The following is a 19,397-nucleotide window of genomic DNA, read 5'->3' on the forward strand; positions in this document are numbered from 1 at the left end:
TCTCATGCGTGTGTCTATGTGATTGTCATCTCTTCCCAGTAAAAGTAAGTTGTTTAAATTCTTGCTATTGCAATTTACTTACTTGCAATTTCGTTGGTCCATGACATTAGGTTTCGTCGTCGGTCTTATTTTATATGCAATGGGGAGATCCGATGTTCAATTCGTTCCAACTCCCAAAATTGAGCTCATAGGGTGGTGGAACAATTTAAAATAAAGAAGGTCAAGAATATGTGGAGTCGATACTGGGACGGCTCATCCCCCTTTTGGATATCGGAGTCCATAGTGGTGTTTTGCAAGCTATATCACACTTTTGGTGTCCCGAGACGGCTACATTTATTTTCGGTAAGAATGAGCTAACTCCAACATTGGAAGAATATATCGTCATCATAGGAATGCCCCTTGAGACTGAACTTGTTAGGCCACCTCTTGGTATGGAACCCACATCAATTTTATCTCAATTTCTAAGAATTAAAACTGATGAGGTTAAGAAAGTTTTGAAAGCTAATTGTAATGCATGCCCTTTCTCCTTTTTGGCTAATCATTTTTTAAATCAGTCTTCAATGCGCCAAAAGGGTAGGATATTCATCTTAGCATTCTTTGGACTTATAATATTTCATCATCGAAAAAATGCTATTGATCTCTCGATTGCATGGGTGGTCAGACAAGCATGCGCTGGCATGAACTTTATAAACATGATTTTGGCTGAGACATTTTTGTCCCTCAACCGTTTTAAACAAAATGGAGAAAAAATCATGAATGCCTCTCCTGAGCTTTTACAGATTTGGTTTCTTTCTCACATGAAGGAGTTTGGTCATTTCATGCATCAAGGTGAAATTGATCACCCAATAAAAAGATTTTCAATCTTAGAAAAAAAATATACCGGAAAATCATTTTCCGATTGGGTGACTTTTCTTAAAGATCCAGATCTCAAGGGCTTCCTATGGTATGCTAAATGGTTCCATGTTAGCGTGGCTCGTTTCTCTCACAAGACAGATAATCCAATTCCACTGATGGGAATTACTGGTGCAACATCTTACTATCCTTATAGAGTGGCCCGCCGATCGAGTGCTTCAAGATATCCCACCTCCTCTCCGAGTGGATCTTTTTTCAAGCCCGCTTCGTGCACAAGGATCACAAATACCTCGATGAGATCGAGCATCTTGAAAATGCATGGAACGAATGCCATCCAGAAAAAATAGTGGTGCCTAGAAGATTGAAAGGAAATGAGAAGATTTTTCATGCCTCGGATTATTATATCCATCATCACGAGATCCCTCAAGCTCTACTTCCCGTGATACCTGAAGTGACCATGAAGCCCACTCGTAAAGCACAAATTGAAAATCTTGAAGAAACGGTGGAAAGGAAAAGAAGCTCGTATTTCTGAGTTGGTTCGACAGAACAAGAAGCTTCGAAAGACTGTGATCTCCCAATTGTATATAGAAAAGAGTCGCTAGATTTAAGAGTTTAATTCAAGCTTTATGATGTTATTTCAATTTCTTAGATTGATGTTTTAGGAATTTAATTTCCTAGGGAGTTATGTTAGCATTTTAAGTTGATGTCTTTGGAATTTGATTTCACTTAATAAAATAAGCGATTGACCGTTGTCATGGACCAATCTCATTTGTTATGATACTTACTGTATTATTTTACATTGACAGGCGGCTAATCCAAGATCACCAATCCGTACTCGTTCTAGGACAACAATGGCTGGCAACACTGAACAAACACGTGTTGCTGAACAAGCTCGTGTTGCTCTTGAATCGAGATGAAGCAAGTCCTGAATGTTCTTGAGCAGCTCTCTAAGCAAATCGACTCTCTCCAAGCAAACATTGCCCCACAAGCTCCGCAAGTTGAAGTGGTGTTACCACAACATACTCCCGTGGTCGATTTGAGAGATAAAGAAGTGATGGACACCACAGGGCAACCAAGTGGCAAATTCGGTGCTATGTAAAGTATTCGGCTCCTCCCAGCTCCTATTTCGACCCACGGGATATCATCCTAGATGGATGGGGTGGCATAGATGATCCCGCACCTCCAAAGATTGAGAGCTCTGATGACGCATTCGAAGGAATGACTGAATTGTTTGCCATCGACAAAGCTCGAGAGTAGGACACTCCTCTACGCAGGAGTCTTTATCGCTTTCCGTATTTGCATATTTGCATTTTCAATTCTAGGATTTCCCTCATTTCAGTAATGTAATTTGTTTTTCATCCAATAAAATACATGGAGATTTTCGTGTTTTAAGGGCATGTTGAAGTATACCAAACTAGCCCTGTGATGAAATCCTACCAAAAAGAAAACGGCAAGGAGCTAATTCTGAAGGCTGGGCTTCTTCATGTTCCCTTGAAAAAAAAAATTTCAAAATAAAATAATTTTCCAGCATGCATCTAATTTACCATGTTTGTTTCATTTAATTATTTGCTTTATGTTTCAGTGCAGCTCTGCGCATTTAAGGAATCTCTATGAGCTCCCTTGCAAAGAGGGGCAAGACACGACACACTAACATCTTTGACTTTATCTTTTGATGTGCAAGAATAGAGCATGGCATTTTTTATCATTATAGAATGCTTTCACATGATATTGAACAATTCATCAATTCCACTTGAAATTTATCAAAATGGATAATTCAGTGAAGGATGTTGAGTTACTTGAACATGCTAAATGATGCTAAATGAGGCGTGAAAGGCAAGCCTAATCCCATACACAGTCCCCTGTCTATACATTGTGAGGTGAGTATAGAAACATTTTGTGTTTCAAGATGAAGAGTTTTCTTGCAAGAAGTACGGCAGTTGAAATGACAAGAGGCAGTTCGTTTGTCTGTCCCAAACACTACAGATAATCCATTGTTTAACCCTTTTGAGCCCAAATACTTGAAGAATTTCTTTCATACTACCCCTGTCAAGGACCACCCCACATCGGGGCAAATGGAGGTAAGTTGACATTAAAGGAGAGTGAAATGGATAGAAATTTTCTTGCTCTCACTTGCATCAATCTTCAAGTCATGCTATTACATTAAATTCATGTGGTAATTTAAGTGCTTTAGGATGACGAAGAGCGTTTCTTTCACTATCTACACACTTATATCCTTTGCATAGCCCACTTGAGCCTATGAATTCATTTCATGTCAAACCTAGTTGGTGATCATCCCCCACACCTGGGGCAAAATGAAAGACAATCATTCGAATAGCATGGTCTAAAATGCTGATGAAAGAAGACTGTGTGAGTCCAAAGAAAATAAGTGCAAAAAAATAAGGGGCATGAAAAAGCAGTGTGCCTAGTAAAAGCAAGGCCAATGCCTGTGAAAAGAAGAGGAAAATGACTGATGAATTGGGGGGACATAAAAGCGGTGTGCCCATCATCAAAGAAATTGATTTTGAGAAAAGATCTCCAGTTGAATAATCATTGGCATTAGTGATAAACTCTTGAGCCAATAAAGAAATCTGTCAAGAAGACAATCCGTGGCGAAGAAAACTGGTGGTAATGTCCAGGATGATCACCAACTCTCACCCTTTACACACATCTTTGAGCCTAACGATCCTTTCGTTTCTCAAACCCAAGAACCAAGCCTATGTTACGTCCCTTACAAAGTCTCTTCAGATTAGGGCACTTGAATTAACATAGGAATTCATATGTTTTAAGCATTGCTCGAAGAAGTGCGAGCAAGATTATTTCTTTCTCATTTTGCGGGGCCTTGACTTGTAAACCCGGAGATGATTCAGAATTGTTCTTTCAATAGCCTTGACTCAAAGAGTCTCTTTTGCTAAGCCATGGACCAAACCCACATTACAATCCTTGTCAAAGACCTCTCAAATTGGTAAGGTCGTGCGGTTGCAAGAAAATTCGAACTCTTGTCGACAAGATGATGATAAGATTGAGTGATATATTCCCGCATCAATGGTCGGGACAAATAACCCCTCCTAAATGAGAGCGAGTAAAAAAGCCTTTCACACCAAAAGCGTCTCATTTAGCATGTTCAAGAGATTCACACTATAACTGAAAATTGTCCTTGTGATAATTTTTCCAGTAGAAGCTTGATAAAGCCATCTTTGAAACCCTGAGTTTGTTCAGTCATCTTGGTGCTTGATGAGAATTCCAAGTACCAATTTGTAAAATATTTTCAAATGTCTAGTGTGAACTCCAAATATTTGAACCCTTAAACGCTTGATGTGATACCAAGTGTTTGTTTTTCCAAACGTCGATGTGACTTCCAGATGTTTAGTAAAATATTTTCAAATGTCTAGTGTGAACCCCAGATATTTGAACCCTTAAACGCTTGATGTGATACCAAGTGTTTGTCTTTCCAAACATCTGATGTGACTTCTAGATGTTTAGTAAAAACCCCAAATATTTGAACCCTTAAACGCTTGATGTGATACCAAGTGTTTGTCTTTCCAAACGTCGATGTGACTTCCGGATGTTTAGTAAAAACCCCAGATATTTGAACCCTTAAACGCTTGATGTGATACCAAGTGTTTGTCCTTCTAAAACATCGATGTGATTTCCAGATGTTTAGTAAATGTTTTCAAATGTCCAGCATGAATTCCAGAATTTGAATATTTAAATGCTTGATGTGACTTCCAAGTATTTGTATTTTCAAACATCTGAATGTGATTTCCAAGTGTTTGGGATTTGATGAGAGTTCCAGATCCCCTGAAGACTTTGAGCCTTTCAATTATCTGAAGAGATTTCCAGATGTTTGTTAGGTCTCATAGGAATCATTTCACACCTAATAATACTTTTCTGAATCTCCAGATAAGTATGACAGGTACGTGTTCTTCTTTGCATTTTGCATTTCATTAAGCATGGAGACATAGAAATATATGCTCTCGATAAAATCATTGCATTTACATTGCATTATTGCATGACCTTGCATTTCAAAAAGAATTAAATTTATTTGAAAAAGAGGTCATTAACATTTGCATATACATCCCATATTCATTTTGCATTCATTTTGCATTTGCATTTCATTGAGCATAGACACATTGAAATATATGTTCTTGACCAAATCATTGCATTTACATAGCATTCTTTATTGCATGACATTGCATTTATTTGAGTCCATTTCTTAAAAAAAAAAAAAAAAAAAAAAAAAAAGTCATTACAATTAACATTTGCATATGCATTTCATATTTATTTTGCATTCATTCTGCATGGTCTAAATTTAGGTGTCATTTATCTTTGAAGGAAACCTCTACGAGCTTCCTTCAAAGAGGGGCAGCTGTTGACACCTATTTTAAAATTTAATTTATTTTTTAGAAAATAATAATATAGCATTTGGTTGTAGAGGGAAATTCTGAAAAAAATTTTGAATTCAAAATAATTCAACGGCCGGATTTTAGAGCCATTTCTTTGTTGAAGAGGTTGAGTGAATATCGCCGGATCTTCAACGATTTCAAGTTTTTCTTCTATAAAAGAAAGCCGAGGCTTCGGTTTAAGGGTTTTTCTTTTTGGTCTTGGGTGGAAAGAAAAAAAACACAAAAAAAGGAAAAGTCAAGAGAAGCTTTCGCTTCTGCAGAGAGAAAGGGAAGAGAAAGGGAGAAAAGTTAAAAAAAAAAAAAAGCAAAAAGGGAGAAACGTGAAAAAGAGAGCAGAAGGGAAAGAAGGTGATTGGACATTTACTTGTTCATCACCCTCTTCCCTCTCGCTGGTTGCGTCTCGCCCTCCTCCCCCAGCTCCGATTTTTACTCCTCTCCCCGCGACGGTCGGCTCCGTTTCGCTTCAATCCGGCGACGCTTGAGTTCAACACCGAACCCGACGAAAGCCCTCGATCCGGCGGCCCGTGTTGCAGCGACGCCGCCCGAACGGCACAACGACCCGAGCGACCACCACGCTGCGACCACCCGGTGCCGATCTGCCTCAGTCCGACGCTGTTCTTTGCTCTAGCCGAGCCCGAGTCGAGCCATTCCACTATCTACCCGACGACCGCGCCTCGCAACCCGCAGCCTAGCCAATTCCGGCAGACCCGCCGCCTCCGCCGCCGCTCCAAAGATCACTCAACACCCGGCGGACCTCCATCGCAGCAGCCCGCTCCCCGCGACGCCGGACCCGCACCTGACGCCGTCCGCCGATCGTGTACTCCCCTCGCGACGCCGGACTCGCACCCGAAGCCCCGCCAACGACCCAGCGACGCCGGAACCCCTCTGCAGATCCCACGACGGCCCCATTTCCGATCGGCGCCGCACCTGAAGTTTCCCCGCGCTGCTCGCCCCGTGATGCTTTGCAGCACCTCTGTTCGTGACCACCCCTGCGACGCCAGCGAGATCCGGTGCCCACCGTCGCGCCACCTGTTCGCCCGCCGACGAAACCGCTCCTGTACTGATTTGAGCCACCGCCGATTCACCTCTTCACCGCGCGCCCACCGCCGGTTCACCTTTGTCGGAGCCCCCGCCGTCCGACGACGTCTTGCTCCCGAGTGACCCCGAGACTCACGAGCACGTGACTAGAAGAAAAAAGAGAAAAAAACAAAAACAAAAGAAAAGAGAAAAAGCAAATTAGGTAGTTTGCTTTTCTTTATTTTATTTATTTTGTTATTATCATTCAATTTAGAATATTGAGATGTGCTTTTCTTTTATAAATCTCGTAGGTATTAACTAGGTACTTTATCTCAAATTATGGTAATTATTAATTTGACCCGTAAGACGTCGGGTCATTTTTTTAATTACTTTAATTTTTAGGAATTTTGATAGCATTTCAATTGTTAAATTGTTATAAAGTTAAAATAATTGTTAATTTAATCCGTGAGACAACGGATTACTTTTTCGATTATTTTAATTCTTATCTTCATTCTTTTAAAATAATGACTTGTTTGGAAAGATTAAAAAAGAAAAAAAATAAATATTGCATTAGAGCATTTAGGTTTAGTAAATTAGGACAGTATTTTTAGGGTTAGTAAATTAGAATTGCATTTATAGGATTATAATTTTTAGATTATACTTTTAGATGGGTGGTTTTTGTTAGGGCTAATTTTAAATAATGTTGGCATGTCTTGATTTTTTATATAGCTTTCAGGATAAAGTATAGTTTAAGTTAAATTGATTCTTAAAATAAATTAGAATATCATTTAGTCTAATTAGTTTTAGATTAAGTCAATTTTCATTTAGTAAAACAAAAAGAGGAACAAAAAAAATGTTATGCATGCCATGTGAGTTATAGTTTAATTGTTTTTTTTAATAAAAGGAAAATGCTAAAAGAAAATCATTGCACCATTAAGTTACTTTCTTTTCAATAAAAAACATTATGTCATTAAAAAATAAAAAAAAATAAAAATCATTTCATTGGTTAGTTAATAGGTTAATTCATAATTAATCTCACATCATCATTATTTAGCATAGGTTGCATATATGCATTAAAAAATGAATCATCATAAAAAAAAAAATCATAAAAGAGCATGCATGTAGAAATATCATGTCATTCATCCCATATCATGTAGCATACGCATATTTAGGATTATAAAAATTAGATTGCATACATATAGTAATAAGTTTAAGTCATACCATATGAATTGCATCTCACATATCATTAAAGTAAAATCCATGCATATTAAATTTAGATTAAGATTGCATATAATTAACATTTTTTTTCAAAAAAGAAAAAAAGAAAAAAAATTAGTTGTCTTGTCATTTAGAAATCATGTTTAGGGCATGCATTTTCATTAGCATTTTTATGGAATGTTATTTTACTGATTGTGCACCCGCATGATCACCATTTGCATGTTAGTAGCTTATGTTCAAATTAATCAACATTGCCTGCAAAATATTTTTAAAATAAAAGGTACCGAAAGGGCGTTAGACTAATCTAGCGTAACCATGTCCCCGGACTTATTGAATCTCTGGTTCGCAATAGTAAAGTATTCTCCCATACTTTACTTGGGTTTCTAACCAGCCCTAATTGGTTAGTGGCGGCTCCAAATTGAATATAATTGCATGTTTAATTAGATTAATTTCAAGTCGCGATTGGTAGGACTTGGGAGGGTCCGAGCCAAGTCTTCGGACTTAGTAATCCATTAACCTAAACTTTTAGGATTGCCCTGGAAAATTTAGGTCGCGACACATATACTACTTGGGAGTATGCGGTAGAATATGCAGAAGACTTAGTGGTGTCGGAGGTAGGGGTGAGCTTGTGCAGGTTAGACCGCCCACCCCTAACCTTAGGATCTACCCACACAGTGTCGATCCTCAATTCTTGGGACCGAGGACCAACCCTATTGAGCTTGAGACTGAGGACCAGACCGACCCAGTGGGTTTGGTCCGGTTCCATGATCAACTCGAGACTAACCGATAATTTATTTATTTCATTTTTTATGCTATCTAAAAAGGCAATCGAGGATCGGACTGACCCAATGGGTTTTGTCCAATTATAGGGTCAACCCAAAACCAACCAATAATTTTTTATTTCATTTTTTGTATTCCCTGAAATGGCGAGCGAGGACCAGATCGACCCTATGGGTTTAGTGACAAGCGAGGTTAGCTAAGAGAGGCGAGCGATAAGTGTCAAGTGGGGTGAGTGTTGAGCATTAAGTAGGGAGTAACAAGCCAGGCGAGCATCGAGCAGCGAGCAGCACGAGTGACCCAAAGCGAGTGAGGCGAGTGTCAAGTGACGAGTAGAGAAGTTATTTCTTTCAATTTTGTCAATTTAAAGACTAAGAAGACAAATAAGACAGAAGAAAATGAGTATTATAGGAGGATGCCGTAAGGAGTTATTTATGCCATTTTGAACGCCGTAAGGACTCCTCACAAAAACATATTTCTTCTTTGTAAATTATGGCTTTTGACATCGTAAAAGACATTAAAAGATCTACCACCCGTGGTGGCGGCGTAGGTGGTTGGGCATTGAAGGAAAGGAACCCACGACTTACTCGGCAGGCAAGGGTGGTGGTGACTCTACCTGTCGTCCAGGGTTTACCCGTCAGCTGCCGGCTGTACGGGGTTCCCTGGGTAACAAAAAAAAAGACATTAAAAGATCTAAGTTATTAAAAAATATTGTAAAATTACTTGAACTCCTTACTAAATAGCTATTTAATATTGTTAACGCCATTTATTTTAGGATTTTCTCTATATAAAAATATTGTAAATAATATATTAGATATATAATATAGATAGAATCATGATTGATCCGGGTTGGACTAATCCTAAACTCCTAGGATCAATGAGCAACCCACATAGTGCTGGTCCAGGAATCCTAGGACCAAGGATCGACTCGATCTCCCTAGGAACCGGACTAGGACCGGTAGGGTTGGGCTGGTTCAGGGTTGGTTTAGGGTTGACCCTCGAACGATGCTCACCCTTAGTCGGAGGGAGAAGACAATGGTGTTAGTGGCAACAATGGTGGTGGTGCTACGATAGGTGATCCGGAGGAATCTAATGAACACCATGTTGATGAGAGAGTCTTTACATCTAATGCGACTACTATCCCAATTTGTGAGAAGCACAAGTTGAATAGGACTCTAAATTCCAAGAGAAGAAAGAGTAACACTTATGATGTTAGGGGCACCTACGAAGCCATTTAAGAAATGATCAAATTCAGGACGGCCCAATTAATAAGTGGCCTCGTGACCTCATAGGCCTCGCTTCTTGTTGACCCTTACTCCATAGGAGCTATTGTTACCATCCTAATGGCTTGCCTGACTTGAAGCATAATCTTTACAATAAAGCTATAAATCAAGCATGCCTTAATGCCACTTGGAGAGAGGCTTTCATCATCTCTTTCCTGGAAATGAGACATGGACTTCATGATTCTCTTTAAGTAGTTGTTAAGAAACATGCTATGGATTTATATTTGGCTTAATTTCATTCTATGACTTATGTATTTAAGACTTTTTTTTTAAAGTTGCAATTACGATGACAATATTGCTATTGTTGATTACTATAGAAGTCCTTATTGTCGCGACCTAAATTTCGGGTACACCACCTAGGTTTAGGCTAATGGACTACTAAGTCTTTAAACTTAGCTTGGGCTCCCAAGCCCATACCAATTCGCGATTTAAGGCTCAAATATTTAGAATGGAAATGATTATTATTTAGGAGTCGCCACTAACCTATTTACGGTAGGTCGATTAGACACCTAAGTAAAATAATGGGATGATTATTTTACTCATACAAACTAGAGACTAAGGGTACGGGAACTTAGTTACATTGAATCTCTCTAATGCCATTTCGGTACCATTTCTTTTTAATTTAAAAAATGTTTTTGCAGACAACTTGAATTTATTTAACCTAAATCTCTATCATGCAAAAGGGTGATCACATGGATGCTCAGTCACTATTAAACAATCAAAAGACTTCCATTAAAAGAAATAAACACACAAAACATTTTTGGGTTTTCTTTTATCTTGAAATTGAAACGTGCATTTTAACTTCATGACCTAACTTTATTAAGAAAATTCTAATTAGTTGAACCTAACATGCAAACTAATTGACATGCACATAATATTTTTATATTTTTTTATTGAAATTCGGAATTAATAAAAATCATAATTAAACTATCTAAAATGAAATAATTTTCTAATTTATTTTAGGGATTAATTTGACTTAAACTTTATCCTATCTTAGAAAACTATTTTTTTTTAAAGTGGAATTATTAAAATGTGCAAATTTGATCTAAGACCCTATTTTTGAAAAAAATGTTATTTAGGTCCAACCCTAACTTATTCCAAAAAATTATCTAAAAATACAATCCTAATTTATGAAACCAACATATTCGATGCAAGATTTGATTTTTTTTTTTTTTAAGTGTTTTTCCAAGACAAGCAATTGTCAGATAAACATTACATCTAAACAATCAAGATATTCAACAAATAAAGGATTAAAATAATCGAAAAAATAACATATTGTCTCACAGGTTAAACTAACGATTACCCTAACTCTGAACATCATGACATATAAAAAAGGTTCAAAATAATAAAAAATCGGATCCAAAGTCTTACAGATCAAATTAATAATTATAATGGTTTAACAATTAAAACACTATCAAAATGCCCAAAAAAAAAAAAATAAAAAAAAATGATCCGACGTCTTATGGATCAAATGAGTCATTACAATAATTTTGTTGCAAAATCCCTGCGATTAATGCTTACAATATTCATGAAATGAATATTAACATCCAATGTTTCAATTTAAATAACTAAACATAAATATAATATAATATATGAAAAATAGAAATAAAACCACTTAATGGGACTCAAGAAGACAATGGCGTCAACGGGGAGATGGTGACTAGCGTGGGAACTCCGGCGAGGGGACCGGTGGAGCCGTGACGTCCGGTGTGGTGTCGGAGGTGCAAGGATCGAGCAGCGGTAGCTGGCGTGAGGAGATGCTGGCGTAGCGAGCAGGTGTTGCGGGGGGTTGTAGGCGAGGTAGTGCTCAGCGTCAGGCAAGGCAGCAGCGACGCTGGGAGGGAAACAACAATGGCGGCGTTGGGCTACAGTGGTGTTGCAGGGCGTCAGGCATAAGGTCGCCGGAGGGAGGACGATGACGAGTAGGGTGCTGTGGGTCGAGTTGTAGGTTGCAAGTTGGGCACGGTGGAGAACAGAGATGCGGCAGAGGCTCAGTGAGGTGAGGGGGGCTCGCGGGCTGCGGAAGAACGGAGGTGAGGCATCGGCTGGTCGTCGAGGGCAGAGGCGGAGGCTGGCTGTGGGCGTCGGAGCGTTTGGTGGTGTTCGGAGATGTCGATGTTAGTGCAGCGATGGCAAGGAGCAGCGTCGGGCGTAACGATAGGTAGAGCAGAAGCGAAGGCATAGGCTGCAGAAACTGAGGCGCGGCAGCAACGGGTTTTTGCGGCATTGGGTGAGTTGCAAACGAGAGCAGGTGGAGGCAAGGCACCAGTGGTAGCGATCGGGGCGATGGGTAGCAGCAGAAACAGTGATGCAAGTGAGGCACGGAGGCAACGTCAGTGCTATTGGGTCGTGGGCAAAGCGGCGGCGCGAGCTTGATGGTGTTGGGCGGCGGCAGCTTCACAGGGGCAAGAACGACAGCGAGGTGATGCGAAGGCGGTGTTGCTATTGCGACAAACAAAGGCAGCAGCTGGTTGCTGGTTGCATCGTGCAAAGGCGCGGCGAGGGGGGGCCGAGGCGCAAGGACCAATAGAGGTGGTTTGGGTGATGGCGAGCGGCGAGGGCAAGGTGGTGCGAAGGTGGTGGTGCTATTGGTGACGGTAATCGGGGTGAGAGGTTGGATCAAGCAGCAGCAGAAAAAGAAGATGAATAGTGCTGTTTTTGTTTTCTTCTTTTTCATTTTTCCTCTGCAACACGTCGCTTCTCCTTGCTCCCTTTCTTTCTTTTTCCTTTTTTTTTTTGGCAGAAGATCTGATGATTTTTTCTTTCTCTTCTAAAGCTTTTTCCCTTTTCTTTTTCTCTCTCGAATTTTTTTCTGGATTCACCCCCCATCATATGAGAAAAGCCCCCTTTTTATATGCAACAAAATTTTGTCACGCTCTGAACCCCAAGCGCGTGCCCAACCCTCTCTAGTCAATAATATTTTGTGACTTCCCAGGACTAGTCGTCGACCTTTTTTTATTTTATTGCACCCTGACAGTAATCATCTCAGGATAGAAAAGTAGGACAACAAAATCACAAACAAACATGCCTTTATAAACATACTGAGTCATGTACAAAGTCTGTGACCAAAAGACTACAAAAGACTAGCTCTCCAAAAAGAAATGGTCCTAACTGACCTACTCTTTCGATCATCTCCTCTCGGCTCCAAGTCCTCCACTTGACAACCTTGAAAATGGTTATACGATAACCAATGAGACAATGTCTCAGCAAATCCATGCTATAAATCCCGATTATGAGGGAAATACGCCCAAAGGCGTCCTAACCACACAATCACATAATCCATGAGACTTACTTCGTATCAGATTCACCCTATAGGTCAGTACAGTTTATAACTCAGACAGCATGAAAGCATGAGCAACAACTAAGCTCAATTAACTAAAACACCATATTAAAATTCTCAAGTAAGCATAAGAGTCCTAATTATATGGCCAAATCGTTATGATACGTCTCATACCGTGCCACACAATTTTGTCCCATAATCTGGTGCATCAAACTCAAATAATCATGTGTTCCAATTGTTAGTTAAGCCACTCAAAGCACCGCCGACTTCCATGTTCAGCTGTCTACTGGCATAGCCAGGTATCGTCTCTTTCTCATAAAGCACGGCTACGTCACATTGACGGCTATCCCGAAGGAACTTAGGTTCAGAATTTACTGTGACCCGTTACCCTAACTCATGGGTAACCTGAAAATGGGATTTAGTAACGCCGGCTTAAATGCTAGAACGGGTTCTCTTTAATCAACACATGACCAATCAATCTTGGTCCAGGACACCATACATTGCACACAAATGCCTTGATTAAAATGGTGAACTTGGCCTATTTTCTTCGTATTATAAATACACGATAAAATAATCGTGTGTGGGTACACAATCTAGTCGAACTTTAAAAGTGATATCTCTCCTTTTCAAATCCCCACTATTTGATATAATACTTAAAATCCATTTTCGGTGTCAAAACCCGACACTCGGGATTTTCTAAATAAATATTGAATTTCATAAATTTTGGAATTAAATATTCAAAATTCCAATCAGCATTCAATTTGCACAAACTAATACTCAATTGTAGAAATTAATCACCCATTGCAATCGGCACGAAATTCCGGTCATCGGTTATCCCAATCTAATTTCCGGAAAAATGATTAATAATTAATTAATTATGGAAATTAATTAAATAAATCAATTTAATTCCTAAAAATACTAACCTAAGTCAAAATCACTAAATTAAATACTGATATGGACCTAGAAAATTCCCAAACCCATCTAGATAAATAGCACATCCTATCTAGGCCTTGATTAATTTAATCTAACCGCCTAACATGCACAATTAACTAATTAAATCACTAATCTACTCTAACTAACCACCTAAGTCCTAATTAAATTAAACTAAACACCCCTTAAACGTCATTAGCCTACTAAGAAGAGTTTAGTGCATAAACTCACCGGTTAATTGCGGAAACCAGTTCACCGCGATGACGACACAACGGCGGCCGAAGCTTGAATTTTCAACAACGTTGACGAACACTTAGGCTGGGCCTAAAAGCCTTGCAAGCCCACAACAAAAAGCTGGGCTTGGCTTCGGGCTTGAGCTGCTTCGCGGGCCTCAAGTGGACTTCAAAAATCGTGGGCTGTTGATGGGCTTGGCTGGGCCCAAATTCGCTGGGCTTCAAGAAGGATCGAACTGTTGAATTCTTGGGCCAAAATGCTGGCTTCTTGGGCTGTTGGACTTGAAATTTCGCTAAACTTCACGGGCTAAACAAGAAAGCCCAAAGTAGCTGCTGATTTGGTGGATCCCGTGGGCTGAAGATTTGCTAGAGATGGGCCGGCTTCTTGGGTTGCTAGCACAAAGAAGTTAGGCCCATGATGTTCGCTGGACCGGTCGAAGAAGACATGGCGTGAAAGGCAACGAATTGGAGAAATCAACGATGGGGAAAAATTCCACTGGATCGTTGACTGGAGATTTCAGTGGAAATCAGCAGACATCGCTGCTGGGTAGAGGTCCAAGGAACAAAGATGGAGGGGAAGCGGACGCATGGCCGAACGAAGGGATCGGTCGAGAGAAAAATGGAAGAAGCTTCGGTGGGATGTGGGCGTTGTGAGCTGGCAGCTCACGCTTCGGTGGATTGAAGCCGCATGCGAGGAAGCAGCTGCTGCCGCTCGACGATGGAGGGAAAGAAAAATGATGGGCGGACGTGTGGCCTTGAGGCTTCGGTGGAGCGATTTCGACCACATGAAAATAAAGCAGAAACTGAGACAAAAGGAAAAAAAAAATGAAGAGAAGCCGTGAAGAAGATGGGAACGGAGGAGGCGTGCTCGAGACATTGAGGGGAAGAAAAGTCCACATAAAATATCTATACTCATCAATGACTTGCCCAAAAGTCTTCAAGTTTATGGTGTCCCCCAATTATTTTCTTGATTAGAATTCCCCAAATAATCAAATTTTGAAGCCAAATTTGCTGAGCCAAACACCAGCTCCGAATTTCAATCAAATAATCCTCAATTTCTTCACCAATTCTCCAAATTGGGGTTCAATTTTGATGAAGAAAAATCCCGAATAATTTTCTGTAAATCCCCAACACTTAAAGGCTCAGCTTGGAAGTCCAAATTTCACTTCAATTGGGCTCGTTTGAATTTATGTTAATTTTCGCAACGTCCAAATCAATTTTCCGTAAAAATCCCGGAATCTCTGAAAAATCTTCAGAGGATAAGATGACGTTCCTAAAATAGATCATGACACCACAGAACTTTCAATTTCCGAAATCGGATTTAAATTCGCGGTTAATTTCACTCCAGCGTGCTTTTAACGTGACCTAGTCTACTAAGTAATTTTTAGGAATTTTTGGTGCAATTGACCTGTGATCGATTTATCTCAAGTCATAAAGTACATCTTCGACCCATTGGCGACTCTCGGTTGTCGTGAAAATCTCGATGTTTCAAATACGGGCCAGGTACCAAAACGATAGAAAAATTGGTCTAGTGCTGATTAACGAGTATTTTGCAATCAGGTAAAATCACCAACACTCTGATCACATATCTCAGTCGAATCAACATATCTCCGGTCTCTGATCAATTTCTGACAATGCCGTAATGACTATTGTAGATTAGCATGGTCGAGCAATTGATTCCTAGTCGAATTCTCAAGTCTATTGCATTTAGATTCCTTAATGATTTTCCCATATAGTTTAGTTATCTCGTGAGTAGCCAACTCAGAGAAAAATGATATAGGCACGTCAATGAAAAGCTCGATTTGTTTAATTGAAAATAAAATCTGAAAATTCACGATGTCACAAAATTGAGCCCACATATGGAAGAAGCAAAACTTCATTCTTCTTTTCGATTGCATCTCGCGCGGCTAAGGCATATTCTTCACGATTTTATTTCATTTTCTTTCCTTTGTTCACGCCCATCGACAATTGAAAGATCTTATGTTTCTTTTATTATGTCGAAAATGCATATTACCCGAAGATTAATGCCAAATATATATCTCATTTGAAATATTCTATCGAAACCTTCCAATTTTCAATGAAATATACCTCTTGCTATATCGTTTGAATATATAAAATATTTAATGAATATATCAAATGCACCTAAAAGTATATGTTATGCAATTTTATTTTATTTTTTCGGGGGTAAAAATTAACCCATTTTTTTATGCAAAAATTTAGGTGTCAATACTTATATAATGAGTTTATGTTATTATTTCGTGTGATAATATAGGTAATATGGATGGGGGTGAAGGTAGCATGTATAATGGTCAAGTAGCATTAGTTGAATCAGTTGAGTAGGAATTTGATGATTTTGATCTTGATATATTAATAGCATGGTTGGTCATTGTTGCAGTGGATATGTCCATGCACACGAGAGAATCTATTAGGGATAGCTTATTGTCAAGACTGCAATGGATAAGAGATGTTCTTTATGGGCATTCCAATAGAGTATATGAAACTTTTAGAATGAAGAGACATGTCTTTCTCAACTTTATGATCTAATAAAGGAAAAATGTTGGTTGGAAGATAGCTAATATATTGGGGTAGATGAACAAGTCATGATTTTCTTATCTATGCTTTGTCACAAGAACTCAAATAGAGATTTATGTGAGAGATTCCAACATTGAGGACAAGCTATCCGCAAATACTTCACTAAAGTATTGCAAGCAGTTCTCAAATTAGCAAAATAGGTTATCATACCACCTTCCTTTGATGTTGTCCTATAAGAGATTCTAATGGATCGTAACCATAAATGTTACTTCAAGGTAGAATTCTCATATATTTCTTTACACCATCAATTTTATTTTGTTGATAATTTTGTATAATACTAGTCTTTGATAAAATAACATAGCTGTATAGGTGCTATTGATGGCACCCATATTCATACTTCTGTACCTGTGTCGAAGCAAGTCCCATTTAGAGGTTGGAAATGAATCACCACTCAAAATATGATGTGTGTTTGTTCATTTGATATGAAATTTACTTTTATGTATACTGGTTGGGAAGGCTCTGCCAGTGATTGTCGGGTGCTATCGGCAGCACTGTAGACTCCTCGTTTGGAATTTCCTTGACCACCACTAGGTATTTGCTTGTCTTTTAAAGAGTAATTTTCTTTATGATTGTATTTACGGTTACAAATTATGACCAATATATAAATACCTTGTTATAGGCAAATACTATGTGATGGATTCTAATTATGTAACAACTCCAGGATTTTTAACTCATTTTAAAGGTGAACAGTATCATTTAAATGATTAAAGAAGTACAACGAGACAGCCAACAACAGCAAGTGAATTGTTCAACTATAGGCATTCTTCTCTAAGGAATGTCATTGAAAGATCATTTGTGACATTAAAGAATCACATTTTCATTTTGAAGCACATGCCCTCGTTTGCAATTCGAAAGCAAGCTCATATTGTAATTGCATGTTGTGCTATTCATAATTACATCTGTGATCGGGACAAGATGGATAAGAACTTTTCCCTATATGGAGATCCGCAGTACTTGTCTGAACTTACGCAGGATGAGCTTGCAAACAATACATTGACCAAGGATGGAAACTAAATGGATACGCTTAGGAAAAGTATCGCCGATAAAATGGCAAGGGACCATAATATGTCAGAGATTGCATTAGATTATATTTTTAACTTTTGTAATGTATTGCTATTATTTGGACTGTTATTTTATATTTGAGGTTTTCTTATGTTGTTATCTAATTAATTTCTATTCTTAGAAATATAAATTTTTATTCTATTATCAAAGAAATTTCTGTTCCGGAAACAAAAATTTTAAGTCGTTATTAAATAAATTTTTTTGCTTAGAAACTCGTCTGAGGAATAGAAATTTATTTCTATTTCACAAATTTTGTCGTGCACCCATAATATCCAAGGACATCTTGCGTAAGAAAAAAAAATAATACACAGAGGTAGTACTTAGCATACCCTCCCTAATAGCGACAAGCAGCTAAAGAAACCGCCCTTAACCAAAGCAGTATCCAATCCTCTTTAAAACAGGCCCGTCTTCTTTGACATTGATCGCCTGTCCCTGAGCGGGAACAGAAGGAACACTTGGGTATTCACCCGCTTCGACTGCTTTCTTCCTCACAATCGGACAAATCTGAGACAGGACCTCAGCAAAAGCTGCTTCCACATTGGTCGTGTCCAATGCAGAAGTCTCCATAACATAGAGGGACTCGTTCTCGGCGAATGACTTCCCGTCCTCCAGTGGGATTGCCACGAGGTGGCGGAGATCGGACTTGTCGCCAAGGAGCATTGTTACGATGATGGGGTCAGTGTGATCCCTCAACTCCCTTAACCACCTTCCAACGTTCTCAAAGTCGAACGTACTGGTGACGTCATACGCGAGTAAAGCGCCAACAGCTCCTCTACAGTAAGCGCTTGTGACGGCGCGTTACCTGAGAAGTTGAACAACTGAACTCGATACATTCAGTGATGATAAAGAAATTCACAGCAACGTCTCTCAACACATAAATCCGACCTCCATCACCAGACGCGATGGTACACGGAATGGTTTTGTTATAATAAGATGTTAATTTTGCAGTACATTGCCTTTCACATTTTTTTCTTCATTGCCGGGGAAACATAAAAGTCTGGGGAATGCTTGTCACATAGGCTGTGACCTCTAGTCAGATTCTCATTATTTTTATTCTCATTATTTCAGTAAGAAGATGTGCAAGAATTTAAATCGGACACCTAATTCTCTTCCAGGTGTCTTTGATGCACGGTTGAATCAAGTTTGGGTTTTAATCCGCCGGTTAAGCTCTCGTAAACTTCCAACACTTGCTAAATTCTCGAGGTCACAAACTAATTAGGAAGCCATGCTAATATGAAGATAAATCAAGCCGTTATTCGCTCCTTGTCCCTCAGTCTGCATACCAGCGCCATATCGGCATCTCCTTTGTAATTTGGCCTATGCAAGAACGTCCAAGCCACATCAGCGAGCCGGTCGAACTTAGTGTCAAGCAAAGTAGGGGTGTGCATGGTTCGGGCGAGCGGTTCCCAACCTAGAACCGAGAACCGCCCGCTAAGGACCGGTTTCGAAAAATTGGAACTGGAATCCACCCATTTATCGCATGGATCCACCCGGGAACCGGACCGTACCGACGGTCCAGTTCCCGGGTGGATCCATGGAACCGATCTTGACACGAAATAATTTTGGTTTTCAACATAGAACGACTACATGACATCAAAGCAAGCCAAGGAAAGAAAAACCAAATTTAAGTACGTGGAGATGTGGACGGCGGGAGAAGTAAACGCAGTGAAATGGTGATAGGATTAGGAGTCGAAGACAAAAGGAGTGAGATGAGATCTAGAGTTTCTTTTAGTGATTTTTTTTTTTAATA

The 19,397-nt window shown here is 39.4% G+C and overlaps 1 protein-coding gene across 1 annotated transcript; it reads right to left on the reverse strand.

The window, feature by feature from the left end:
- Positions 1 to 18,013: 18,013 nt before the first annotated feature.
- On the reverse strand, positions 18,014 to 19,035 carry LOC104427297 (ras-related protein Rab11D-like). The gene is made up of 2 exons (XM_010040408.2): positions 18,931 to 19,035; positions 18,014 to 18,445 (listed from the first exon to the last, which is right to left on the reverse strand). The coding sequence occupies exons 1-2, from the start codon at positions 19,033 to 19,035 to the stop codon at positions 18,014 to 18,016; spliced, it is 537 nt and encodes a 178-aa protein (XP_010038710.2).
- Between the last annotated feature and the right edge of the window lie 362 nt (positions 19,036 to 19,397).

The sequence above is a fragment of the Eucalyptus grandis genome, chromosome 11, assembly GCF_016545825.1.
Source record: "Eucalyptus grandis isolate ANBG69807.140 chromosome 11, ASM1654582v1, whole genome shotgun sequence".
Taxonomy (NCBI): domain Eukaryota; kingdom Viridiplantae; phylum Streptophyta; class Magnoliopsida; order Myrtales; family Myrtaceae; genus Eucalyptus; species Eucalyptus grandis.

Bases quoted from the DNA above. Each gene is read 5' to 3' on its own strand.
- LOC104427297 (XM_010040408.2), bottom strand. From the start codon at position 19,035: ATGCACACCCCTACTTTGCTTGACACTAAGTTCGACCGGCTCGCTGAT. The intron at 18,446-18,930 runs GTATGCAGACTG...CTTCTCAGGTAA, and splicing joins GAGATGCCGATATGGCGCTG to CGCGCCGTCACAAGCGCTTA.